This window comes from Apostichopus japonicus, chromosome 10 (genome assembly GCF_037975245.1).
Source record: "Apostichopus japonicus isolate 1M-3 chromosome 10, ASM3797524v1, whole genome shotgun sequence".
Lineage (NCBI taxonomy): Eukaryota > Metazoa > Echinodermata > Holothuroidea > Aspidochirotida > Stichopodidae > Apostichopus > Apostichopus japonicus.
Window position 1 is genome coordinate 3095739 of NC_092570.1, and position 14249 is coordinate 3109987.

Here is a 14249-nt window from a genome sequence, read left to right on the forward strand (position 1 = left end):
TGTTTACCGGTTTACACTCTTTTTGTGCTTTTTTGCACATTAAAAAAATTGCAGTTAAACTTTTGAAAGTTCTCAAAAGTCATTTCATACATGTCTTGGTGCCAAACAATGCACAAGATTCGGGAGGAAGAGGGCAGTGGAGGGTCATAGAGGGCGCAGTTTATACGCAACGGGTACAGTAGATAGGAGTGTGTATGGGAGACAGGTAAGGGAGGAATAAAGTAAATACTACTGATGCTATTAAAAGTTAAATTACCTCTGTAACATCCATGACTTTGATGGCAGCGAGTTGACCTGTCTTGACATGGCGACCCTGCAAGAATATGGAGAAAAATGCACTTTTACCACATCAATCAACTGTTCCATATACAATGATCATATGCAGAAGACAAGGGAGAAAAAAATACACTACTGAAAAAATGCTATTTTGCAAGATATATATGTCTTTCTTATACTTATAGTCTGCTGAATCAGCAGCTATATACTGTGATAATTACAGCATAATTACCACATTAAATTGTTTAATCCATGTATGTATTCATATGACGACGAGAGGTGTGTATACAAACTTATAGGAAACACTTCTTTCACATGTTTGTTGGCAATACAAATTCCTTTCTGTATACACACATATCTACAGGTGTAGTACTGAATTTATCATGAAAGCACTCAGCAAACCTTCAGTCAAATACACCTGCCTACCTTCCCCCCCCCCCCACCCTCCCCTCTGATGCCCTCCCCTTCATTAATCTGTTCATTATCTTAAGTCAAATTTGGTTGCTAAGAAATGGAAAACTAACAATGAAAGTTAACAGATTCCATCAGTACCAGCCTAACAGAAAACTAACATTGAAAGTTAACACATGTCATCAGTACCAAGCCTAACACAAAACTAACATTGAAAGTTAACACATTCCATCAGTACCAGCCTAACACAAAACTAACATTGGAAGTTAACACATTCCATCAGTACCAAGCCTAACAAAAAACTAACATCGGAAGTTAACACATTCCATCAATACCAGCCTAACAGAAAACTAACATTGGAAGTTAACACATTCCATCAGTACCAGCCTAACACAAAACTAACATTGGAAGTTAACACATTCCATCAATACCAGCCTAACAGAAAACTAACCATGAAAGTTAACACATTCCATCAGTACCAGCCTAACACAAAACTAACCATGAAAGTTAACACATTCCATCAATACCAGCCTAACACAAAACTAACATTGGAAGTTAACACATTCCATCAGTACCAGCCTAACAGAAAACTAACCATATATATTCATAATGTACACAGATGGTATAAATGTGTTCTAAAACATTTCATGTGTGTTTCAAATTGCCATGTAATTTAACTTTCTTTAATGCTGTTAGTTCCCACACTGCAATCCATGAATGCTGTATATAAATATATTCACGGCTAACTCGCAGTCAAATTTGAACTGACGACCAGCCATACAAATAGCAGCAAAATAAGGCCATGCAATATAATCAGTAATTTCCCTAGTTTCATATATGATTCAGTGTCCAGACTTGAGGATTAACTTATTTCCCTAGGGAAGTCAGAGAACTGATTTCACATAGAAGAATCACATCCATTCATTATTGCTTCTATTTTTTACTGTTTTATTATTTACACACAAGGCTAGGAGCTGGTCGCAAGAACAAAGGACTTCATAAGTCAGCATAAATTAGCCACTTGGTGATAGCTAATATTTATTACACATGAACAGTGTATGTAGAGAAAGAGAATCAAACTCAAACTTGTGAAATGCGCTTTTTGAGTTGGCCAGCTGACCTGAAAGCTCTTGAGTTTCAGCTGATTTTTTGCAGCTTTTCTGCTGATTACATTCACAAATTTTGTGAAAGGCATTATTACCGTCATCCCACGGTGTTGTTAAAAGTATGGATCCCAATCCCATGAAAACTAATTTAGCGTTTCACTACGAGGCTGAATCGTAAAACATAAATAAACATTTATGCTACTTCAGGAAATTTAGGTTTCCAAGAAACTTGTAAATCAAGCAGGTCTCTCATAATTTGACATCTTATTAAACTGAGAATTTTATACATTTGTGGTTTTTTCAATTTGCTTGTTGACCCGTGATTTACCTTTTTATTGCAAAATTGCGATATTTTTTATTTTTTTTATTATAACAGCATACAGCAGCAATGCAACATAGGAATACTTGTGTATTCTGAGTTGTGTATGATTTAATAAAAAAAATCAATAAAAAGATCGTACATCTTACTGAATTAAAGAAAATAGTAATAATTTGATATTGATTTTTCTTTAAATTATAGTCAATTAATGAAATTTTAGCTAAGAAAATTCATGATTTAAGATATTTACAGTATGCACCGCACTAATAACGTCAACAGTGTCTACAGGTATCAATTCTGAAATGTATATTTTAAACTTCTTGTCAAACAAAAAAGGTGAATAGAACTTAGATGAACTTGAATAAGAAACCTTCTGTAATAGAATCATGTGTAAAAGTAAGTTGGCCTGACGTTTCGATCCTAGCAGGATCTTCTTCAAAGGCTAAATGACAAGTAACAGTAACAGAAGGGACAAAAACACGCACTAAATACAGACAGGTTAATGAGCATGGTGAACACAAAGAGATAGATGTAAGGGGATTAGTAGACAAGGGATGGAGAGAAGAAAGAAAGAAACCAACAGGGGAAGAGGAGAGGTAGGAGATAAACAGTGGAGGGACAATAGAATCATGATAGAAGACCTATCTAAATTAAATGACAAGGTAGATGTAGGTGTGTGTACGCACAGTAAAGAAGACAGGTGAGTGAGGAGAGAAGTAAATGTTGCCATGTCCTTATTTTCCAGCTACACTGAACTCTACAGAGTATCACTTAGTGGCCTCAGTTAGCATTAATTAGCTGGTATTTACTGTACACAGCACTGTATGTATATGATACACTGGGTAAAAGTACTTTTGCTTACAAATGAGTAACATACTGTATATACAGGCCTATACAAAACTTACAGTACCTTAGTATGTTGTACCAGATATTTTCTGCCTCAAACAAATTCAGCCCCCTCCCCCATCTCCTCCCATGGGGGAACCAATAGTATTGACAGTGGTGAATTTTTATTTTTCGACAGGAGCTGGTGACATCACAGGCAGCAATTTCATCGTAATTAACTGAAGGTTAATTTGATCTGACTCTTTCAAACCACCCCCCCCCCCTTCCCCCGATCCACCGGCTCCAAATCTCAAACCTGTGTCACCTAGGGTCCCTGAATCAAAAAGGTCTAAAATATGTTACAATTTATATTTAAAAGATACATACATGTACATTATCAACACAATCTGCAGGTTTCAATGTAACTACAGTATTAACGTACACTACCACACTATAGTATGTAATTTACGTATAAATACCAATAGGAAGTACTACTACATCACTGACACACAACCACATATACAGTGTATATATGTATCCTTTTCAGAATAGTACATTATGTATCCTTGACAGAATAATACAACCTGTTCTTTAACCATTTGCAACTTTCAGCAACTCTTACTGGCTTTATAACAAACTGAAAACAAGCATTCCTTCACATCCCAAAGCAAAGTGGAAGAAGTTCCCTAAGTTGTATGCTACAGTATATCTTGCCACCCTCTCAGGAGAGAGGTTAACCACCTCTATTTCCCTTGTGTTTCTAATTTGAAAAATAAATATGTTAACCTTAGCCCTGTTATAGTTTAAAGTTTCAAGCTCTAGTATACTACTGTGTTGTCTGAAATCATGTACTGCTTCAAGGTCAAGTATGTGTGTACAGCATAATTTTGCAAGACAGCTGGTTTTGTATATATTTTTTACTCAATTCGGTACAAGTAGCAATTTCCGTCGGTCCCATTTAATGTTAGAAAACACACTCTATCTACCCAACCAGCACCAGTTCCAAATGATATTATCCCTCCAATCTCCCTCCCTCCTCCAATCTCCCTCTCCCCTCCAATCCCCCTCACCCCTCCAATCCCCCTCACCCCTCCAATCTCCCTCACCCCTCCAATCCCCCTCCCCCTCCTACCCCTCACCAATCTTCATCATTGCCTGATTCACTACCACGAGTCTAAAACTATAGCTGGTTTGGAAAACTATATCCCAGACTTCCTTGTACAGGATATCCGTATAGTAGACTATTATTACAGTATACATGTTTGATGCTTGCTAATTATCACAGAGAATTTTACAGTGCTTTTATTCTCAAGTGCTGCATTCATGTCACAACTACATCATAATCATCACGGTGAGCTGCACATTATTGAAAGTAAGTGTGTCATGTCAACAATCTTTGTGTACTTTTACTTGTGACTTGAAAGTAATACTCAACGACATCAACGTCCATGCTTGTATTTTTTCCATACATGTTGTCTTAAAGCAGCCTTTTCAAGTTGACTTTTGAAAACTTAAATCTCTTTAATATTTGTTCATGGATACTAAAATCACAATTAAAAGTGAAGTTTGAACAGCAGCTTTAAAAATAGTCAAGGGTCTTTTGTTTTGTTTTGAAAGAAGAGGTAAAATTTACACATTTCCCAGATTTTTTTTTTACATACACGTTACTCACACTTACATGAAATTGTGAGGACTGAATCTAATCCTTCAATCACTCACTCATTAATATTCTTGTTACTCAAAACTTGATTTAGGGTGTCTTAGCTTGATCAAAAATGGGATAATTTTTGCACAGTAAGACTCTGCACGTTTGGTAACACTATCTTTGAAATGCAAAAAGGGGCATTACTTAATTAAGTATTGTATTTTTCTCTATACAAATTTATGCACTGTTTAGATGTAATGTAAATTTTACAGTATCTGAATGAACAGTATATAGAACTAGCTGTGTACGGTAAGATGTATCACCCTGTCAGGGCACTCCTTCCATGGTAAGAGCATAAAGTTGCTCGCCCAATATAATACTTTCATAAACTTATTCAGTTCACTCTTGATTTCCGTATCAATTCCATCCTTCCTCAATCTTCTTTCCAATATGCTACATCCCGCCCACTGGTCTCAGAGCTAATGGGTTTCTCTCATCCATTTTGTCAATAATTGCTAATGCTACCAACCAAAGATATATGTATGTATGTGTGTGTATATATATATATATATATATATATATATATATATATACATATATATATATATACTGTATATATATATATATATATATATATATATATATGCACTAACAGAAATATATTCCAATACCTAACTCATGTGTTATGAAACTACAGAGTTCTGTGTATGGTAAGATGTAACACCTTGTCACTGCACACTTACATGGTAAGAGCATAACATTGCTCACTGACTTCATAGACATGAACTACCAAGTCCACTCATAATATCCACATCAATTTACATCCATCCAGGGTCTGTTCTCCTTTCTAATGCGCTATACCACCCACTGGTCTTCCTGCTAAAGAGTTTCTCATCTATTTCGTCCAGACATACGAGTCAAGACTTGCCACTACATAACAATACTGGATATGTTTTTACACATCACCATGTATGTACAGACAGAGCACTGCAATACTAACTTGCCTACAGTCATACAGTCTGAATAAGATAGATCTGTGTAATTGAACAATGGTTGTAACTCTACCTGTCTGGGTACGACATACTGACTGTAAATATTAGCAGATAATCCTGACATCCCTGTCTGTTGTAGATGACTCATAACACTAGAGAGGGGTCAACGATAATTACCGACAACCTCAACTGCAGCACTGACAGGCTGCTTGATTAAATATTAACTAAAAGGTATCAAACCCTTACCACGATGATTTAGTGACAGAATATTTAGCTATTAATCTCCTAATCGACTCTGATACGACTTCTTAATTAACTTCCAATTCGTACCAAACTACTGCCTCCAAAACCCCATTGTCGTTGCTTCCTTTGTTCTCGACTTGTTGTATTAATTATTCAAATCCTGTCTCTACAGGGTCAGGTAAATCATGTTATTGTAACTCATTATTGACTCATTAAGGTGCATTTAGCTTTTAAGAAGTGCTAAGCCTGATTTTTAATGTGAATCTCCTCAATTAACCGTCAAACCTACAAACTTGTCTCAAACAATAAAATAACACTCTAAGAGAGATATTACCTTTTGTTCAGCCGATCAGTCCTCGTGAAGGATATTGCTTTCTTTTTCTTTGGCTCCTCTTTGTTCTCAACTTCAGGTATCATTAAATTCTGTCGCAAGGACAGCGAGGTCTTTCTAAACTTTACTGTATGTTTTTGTAAAGCCCTTGACTCACAGTATACAGTATTAGATACAGTTTTTAACAAATTAATTACTCGTAAAGCGTGAGACTCGTGGTAAAAAAAGCTGAGTAATTTGACAAACCTTGTTGAGCCTAACGACCTAACCGAACCTAACGGCCTAACCTAACACCAAGTATGGCAATTAAATTCTTCTCAAATTCCAGCTGTATGATAAAATAACATTATACTCTCTAATGTCATGAAACCATTACACAGTAACATATGCCTCATGACACCCAGCATGGTTTTGTATATACACAGAAACATAACATTACTCCAGTACATTTAACCAGCCGATTCAATTCACATGCTAGTATACCATTCTATTACAAGTACTTACATATTAAAAAAAAAAAAGCAACAATACAATTATCATCATTATATATCATTGTATCATGTTATGATTGTAATCCTATACATGAAACAATATCATTGTAGATGTTTTATCTTATATTATTATGATATAATATTACTATATGACACCATGTGAAAATGGTAATACTATATGCAACAACATTTTTGTGGATGTTGTATATCATATTATTACGACACAATATTATTGAATGACACCATGTGAAATGGTAATACTATGCAACAATATAATTGAGGATGTTTTATATTACATTACATTGATACTTGAATCAGGTAATTTAACACAGATCATGTGTATCTGGTTAGTATGTACAGTAGACGGCTTTGAAAATCATTCCATCTGTACTGGCATCTATACAAGTACACACAAGCAATAACTCTCTTTGGGCTATCTAGTGAATGAGTAACAATGGGTGTAATAATGTATACCTTAGGACAATATCTACATACACAAATCAGTGAAAAAGTCGTGAATTTAAAGGCTTTCAGAAACCCACACTTCCTCTCCCTTTCCTCCCAGACACATCCCATTCCCATCTCATACCCAAACCACCCCCCTACCCACCCACGGAATCATGGGACCAAAAACAATTGGTCAGCTATGATCCAACCTTGACATTTTTTTAATAGTTTCTTCAAAGGCATGGAAGTATTTCTAGTTGACTGAGTGCTTCCATGTTCAAAATATCTTACAGTACCTCAGTACTGTAGTTATATCTACATTTTACCTTTTTCTCAACATCTGGGAATAATCTGAAAGGACAGAATCTCCAGGCCTGAGAAAAGAGTTTTGGAATTTATATTTTACCCTTTCTGCTTGAATTCATGGGGCAAAGCACAAAGCTGTTAACCATTTTAATGATTTTATTATACTGTACAGTCTTGTTCAGCACAAAAACATCGTTTTTACACTGTATATTAAATGCTGCATGCACAGGTATGTATACTACACTGTGTGTGAGTGTGAGAATATATGGCAAACTGTACATACTGTAGATTTATGTATACCAATAAAGGAAAAGGTTTGCACTGTACATATAAAAAAATGTATAAAAAAACCAATGACAATTTATCCAAGATTACAAAAATTCTACATATTTTCAACAATTTTCATACATGTTAGGTTAGAGAGAAGAAGAAAAAGACCTGCACCACACCTTTATGTTAATACTGAAGTTGGGGCAGAAATATTCACTTCATAACTCGGGTAATTAAGAACCATAACTCAAAGAGACAAAATTGATTTGAATACCAAAGTTTAACCAATGGAAACAATTAAAATCAAATGCTACAGTAGTTCCTAATGTAGGCAAAGCTCAAGATTTGAGATAAGTTCGACCAAAAGCTATTTTTTTTTTTTTTTTTTTTTTTTTATGGAAGATGAAAACCAAAGTTTGAAAATACTCTTTTTTATAATCAGCATCCAGGGCTAAATTTCCTATCCTTTACCAACATCTCTTTTCTGTCTCTTCCCCATTTTGTACAAATTTCAAGATACCTCATCATCTAAAACAGGGGAGGGGGAACAAAGCCATTAAAATGGTCCTATGCAGTTTTGCCTCCGTATTTCTGTCACTGGCAATGTGTGCACGTGCCTACAAAATAATACAGTATAAGAGCTGTGATTGTTCTCCATAGTACCACACGCAGTGACGGCTTCAAACTTCTAAGCAGTGAAAAATTTCCCACAGTTGAGTACTAGTACCGGTAGTTTATCACTTGTTATGTGAATGAAAAACAAAATTTATAGTAAATTATCCTTCTCAAATGAAGCATCAAATCCTCTGATGGCTCACAATCAATCTCGAAACTTCAAAAAGAAATAAATGACACAATGGTGGCTAGACCGCATCAAAGAAAAGAGCAAAAATCACAGGAACCTGTTGTGTGATATTTATTCTGTATTAAAGTTGGTAAACATATTATTCATAAGTCTCATAATAAGCTCTTGCTGGACATTGCATGACAAAAGTTATCGGGTTAAGTGCACTACGATAAATTTGGATCTGACTGTGTAAAACGGAATATTGCCTCTCTCACTAAGAGACCAAATTTTGAAAGACTGTTTGACCATGAGCAAGATCATTTTCTGAGCAAGTTTTATTTTGAAATCAAATTCTTAGGTAAAAAATGTAGACAATTTATATGCACGTATTTACACATGTGTATGCATGTACTATACATGAACATAATAAAGTACACGTACTGTTTTATGTACATGTATAGTACATGCATGGGTTGTGTACTGCAGGTGAGTTACCCTTTCAAACTAGGCCGTTGAACTTCTGCTACGTACTTCTCAAATTTACATCATAGCCAGGATTTGTATTAATACAGTAAAAAATGTAGACAATTTATATGCACGTATTTACACATGTGTATGCATGTACTATACATGAACATAATAAAGTACACGTACTGTTTTATGTACATGTATAGTACATGCATGGGTTGTGTACTGCACGTGAGTTACCCTTTCAAACTAGGCCGTTGAACTTCTGCTACGTACTTCTCAAATTTACATCATAGCCAGGATTTGTATTAATACAGTAAATTACAACTCAGAAGACATTAAAATCTTATATGCTGGTATGTTCGACGATCACACATACCATCCCCTGCTTCACTTACACCATTCTTTCTGAAACTGAATCAGGATGTGATGACATTAATTTATGAAGATTTATCAAAACTGCAGAGAAGGTATGATTCACATATAGTTTTAAAAATATGACTCAATGTAAGTAAATATTCTTTCTTGTACAACTGTATGTGTGGTAGCCATTATTCATCACTATCATAGGTCAAACATGTAACAAAGTTACGATATTTTTCAAAATCTGGCCGGAATCCCAGTCGGACTTTTTGTGGCCAAATCATGCAGATTTGGTGTCCCGTGGAATTTGTAGTACTTTCTTACAAATTTGGGTGCATCCCAGGTTCCCTACAATAGCTACAGTAACATGTATGATGTACAGTAATTGACATGCCAGGTTTTTTTTTTCACGTGTCTTAGCCAATAAACATCAGACACAGTATCGTATGTACATCAGTGCTATACAGCTGTTTGCACTGCAAACTGAAAATCTTGTTTCTACTAAATCTTGCCTTGATTCAAATCTTGCCTCGATGTCTTAAGAGTTCTACACAGCCAGTAAGAATATATACACCACTGTATGCGCCGACTGGTAAACTAGCTAAACTAAGTGTACTGTAATTAGCTAAGCTCGACCTACAGTTCAAACTCATTGAAGGTACAATCTTATTAGTGCTTGTAGTGGCTCAGAGAGAAAAGGTAGAGACTTGCATTAAATGAGGTGTCACAAGAACGAGGAAATAAGTCGAGATGGACTAATTGGCCACACAGGAAGGATGTTCTGCCAGGGCAGCCTAAAAACATTGACAATGACAGAGTTCAGAACTTAATATTCAACAAAAGACCTGGGTTTTTTTCTCTCACGTGTACAATGTAGTTACAGTAGTTACATATATACTTGGAGGGTAGAAGTAGGAACTTTTCTAGAACTGTGCAAAGTTTCAGGGAGCTCCATGGTCATGTGGTTTCACCATCTCTTTTGGTTTCTATTCCCTTCGATGGCACTGCCGATAGAAAGGAGCTTAACCAATCCGAAAAACACACTAGACTATATATGATGATAAATAATAGTTTAAATACTCCACAGTTGTTCAAAATGATCGTTGAATTTCGATGAAAGCTTTTATTCCCTGGTGACAAGCCTCAAATCCTTCAACAATGGGGAAAGTCTTTGCTAAATGATAAATACTGTCTCCTCAACCACACTCTTCAACCTTCACCCCTCGTTTCCCTCTCTTCCCTGTCCCTTCCCTGTTCCTCCTCTTCCCTGTTCCTCCCCTCCCCTTTATAGTCAGAGCAGTTTTTACAACAAACCATTTGGATTTTGGAAGGATAGCTTTACTTGCAGCCAAATACAATTTGAATACAGGCAAAAAAAGACATGAAAGGGAAATTCTTACCCCCTTCCACACCATCAAAATTCCAAATTATCTGATGTAAAACAAAAAGGTTTGATCATGGACCTAGAGTTACAAAGCCATCGACCCACAGCTGCCTTTGCCCATGCTAATGGTTAACTTATGAAGGTTTCTACTCAAACCCATATCCAGGGATTAACTGTACATAACAAACACATCACCATGTTAGAATTATTGTTGACCACTGGAAAGCTTAGAGCGCAGAGATGAACAGGCGGGGAAACCTCCTAACTCTCCAAACCTGTGATATTTGACACTGTAACTCACTGTATATAATACCAGTACTACTACCCCTTACCACACGGTGCAGCTTTTATTCATTTTAATACCTCACTCAGCCATGACAAGTACGGTTCCCAACACGTTTGGACACAAATGGTAAAAAAAAACAACAGATCCCAAACAAAAGCGAATTTAAGGATCTAAAGTCATTGGTCTGTTGTCACAGATGACTCACACTATTCACTATAATAACTATGCAGGTATACAGTATATATGCAAGGTTGTGTACACGATACAAGTGAGTAATAAACGTTAAAAACACCAAAAAAAATGAATGGATGAAAACAGTTCTTCACTTACTCCAGACCCCTTGGGGCCATTATTGACATTTTCTCGGAACAGATCTATTGATGTACAATACCACTACCTAGATTCCGGTGTTTTACTCCTTTTGTTATGGACCAAACAGGTCACACAACTACCTTGTAAGAAGGAACACTTATTTCCTGTGGCAACAAAATTCCAGTTTTATAATTATATGGTATTTACGGGATTGTTCTCTTCTTGTGATGCGGCAAATTTCATCCGGTTTTATGAAATAGATCCTATTCTAGAGCTTTTACTCAAAATTAATAACGAAGCTTCAGGAAATTTCCCCCTCTTATATCTGTCGCAAGAATGGAATTTGGGTGTCCATTACATATCCACCCTGACTGACTATTACTGTTCCTACAAGCATGCTCTGAAACTGTTGGAATATATTGACAAATAGTGGAGACCAACTTTGCAACCAAAATATCCAACTTTTTATTTAATCTTCAATGAAATCTTAATCATAAATATCATGAATTTAAAACCAGACTTCTGATTTTATTGGCAATTTTTCCAACCCTTTTTGGTTAATTTAAAATTATCACAGCAATTATTTATCAAACCAAGACATCCTCGCTAGATTTGCTCACCAGATATATGAAAGTGCATGATCAAGTGATACATGAATTTAGTTCTATTCTCAATATTTAACCCCCACCCCGCCCCCCCCCAAGACAATTCTTCTTTCAGTATTCATCAAAACAGCAAATTCAACATTTCAAAATCATAGACATTTAATTTGTTAATAATCAAATGATATAGATATAAAGATCTCAAGTTGGTTCGGATTTCAACATTTTTACAAAGTATTATTAATCATTAAATCTGAGAGAAAAATTGGAACACTTTCATAACTTGACAAAGTTGACATAAGTTGTAGAGGGGCTTGACTTCAGTATGGAAAGGCATCCACAAATGACCTATTAAAAGTTAATATCAGCTTTGTGACAAATTTAACTTTACTCTAGAATTTGAAAATTGAAAGCAAAATTCATTGCAAAAAAAAGGTTGTTGGGTGTCTATTTATGATTTTTTTTCACAGTATATGTATACCTCTAATATTGGAAAGGCACAAGATTTCATGATTCCATTAAAACGTACCAAGGTCAATGTTGAACAGTGTTCAACGATACATAGTCTGAGCTGATAATACGCTCATCTTAGTCCCCAACTGAAACCATCGGTGAACAAATCTGATTACACCAATTTAAATACAAGTCAGACTTCGAGTCCTGACACACCTCTTTGCCTTCCACACAATTTTTTTCAAAAATTTCCGCGTCGTGAGTTGAAAAGTATTACTCTGGCTCAACTGCGATTATATGAAATCTGGATGCATGTGGAAATGCACGTATGTGTGTGTGATTGGGTTTGGGAGGAGGTGCACCTGTTTTCACATGTCTTAGGTCTTACAGACTTAACAAATTTTCCATTCATCTAAATTCAATGCATCCCTTCTGTACTGAGTTGCTGAACAAGCAAACCTACATCCATCACTGTATAGTACATGCACACACCAACAGTACAAAAATGCTCCTGTGTACTATCACAAAACTATTTCAAGTTCCAACATGTTTTACTTGAGTGACAGAGTACCAGTGAAATATGATGGTATGGTTCCATTAACCAGTCAAGTTAAGATTGTAGAATGACAAAAATCAAAGTCTGTAGTTAATATTTAACTTTCTTAATTGTTTCCGTTGGTGTTTTCAAAAAGTAATCTTCACTCTAAGTTACCAACTTTTGGGAATCTACACATCTTTTTTCAAATAATAAATAGGCTCTCGATAGAATGTTAGGCTGGGTGAATAATACCAGCCTACATGTTGGTTACATTGTGTGAAACTATGTGTTACAATTAACACGATCCATTACTGCGTGACACGTGACAAGCCTCATCCCGTCCGGCTATGAATTTACTAAAATGTGCAATACTTAGCAGCGTTCATGAATATTCACCTTGATGCTAAAAATAGAGTGAAGGAGTAAACAGACCAGAGTCACTGGCCAATTATTGTCACATACCTTGTAGACTTGACCGTAGGTGCCATTGCCAACGACCTCCATGAGGTCAAATATACCTGCTGGATCCTGTTCGTGAAGAGAGGAGAAAAACAGACAGAAAAACTGTTAACAACATTGAACTGTTTGTCTACTTCAATTACAAAACAAAAAAGAAAATTAGCCTTTGTAGGTGAATGTAATTTATAAGCAGATAGAGCGTCTGATGTTTTGATTCAAGATGGTGAGAACACCATCGGCTCGAGCAGACCGAAACAATACCCTGTTTTTTGTTTTAATCTGCCTCTGAAGAAAATCCTGCTAGGATCTGAACATTGTTTGAAACTTCTGAACTTTGATACAGAAGTTCTATAGATCATGTGTTACCAAATCATTTCAATGTAAACAGTATCCTGTGTACATACTGTACATTAATAGCCAGTTCAACTTGTAAATTGCTGAAAATCCTAAGGAGTTTCAGCATTTTCCAATTTGATACTTGGCATTTACCAGACTAGTTACCAGCAACACAGAGAGGCAGGGGGGCACGAATGGAGGGGTCATTTGGGTGTTTGTACTTTAGCAGAGGCACAGCAATTGTGTATATATATTGCTTTAAAGCTGAGAAATCAAAACTCTGGTCATTTCAATACTTCTAACATGTATCAAAATCTGCAAGGCTAGTAGTTGTTACTAGACAACAGGAAATTTGCCTACTGTGCTTTACAGGAAGACATAATTCTCTTTCAGCAGGCGATCTGTAATGCAATGTAGTGGTGGATCCATTTCACTAATATTTGAAATGGAGACATCTAGCATGACCCACCATATAATGTTGAATATATGTTGGAAAAAAATCATCATAAATTGGAAATATTTCAAGGTTTTTATGTTAACTTAACAGCCTCAGTGACAATTCAAGACTATGACATTTGAGATGTGGGGGAGGGGTGGGG

The 14249-nt window shown here is 35.8% G+C and overlaps 1 protein-coding gene across 2 annotated transcripts in view; it reads right to left on the reverse strand.

Annotated features, from left to right (window-relative positions):
* Positions 1-14249, reverse strand: part of LOC139974884 (serine/threonine-protein kinase mig-15-like) — a 56331-nt gene that overhangs the window by 37484 nt on the left and 4598 nt on the right. For both annotated transcript variants that reach the window (XM_071982398.1, XM_071982397.1), the window contains exons 2-3: positions 13318-13383; positions 257-313 (exon numbers count right to left, since the gene is read on the reverse strand). In XM_071982398.1, the coding sequence (XP_071838499.1) occupies positions 257-313; positions 13318-13383 (123 nt within the window). The remainder of the gene's footprint in view (positions 1-256; positions 314-13317; positions 13384-14249) is intronic.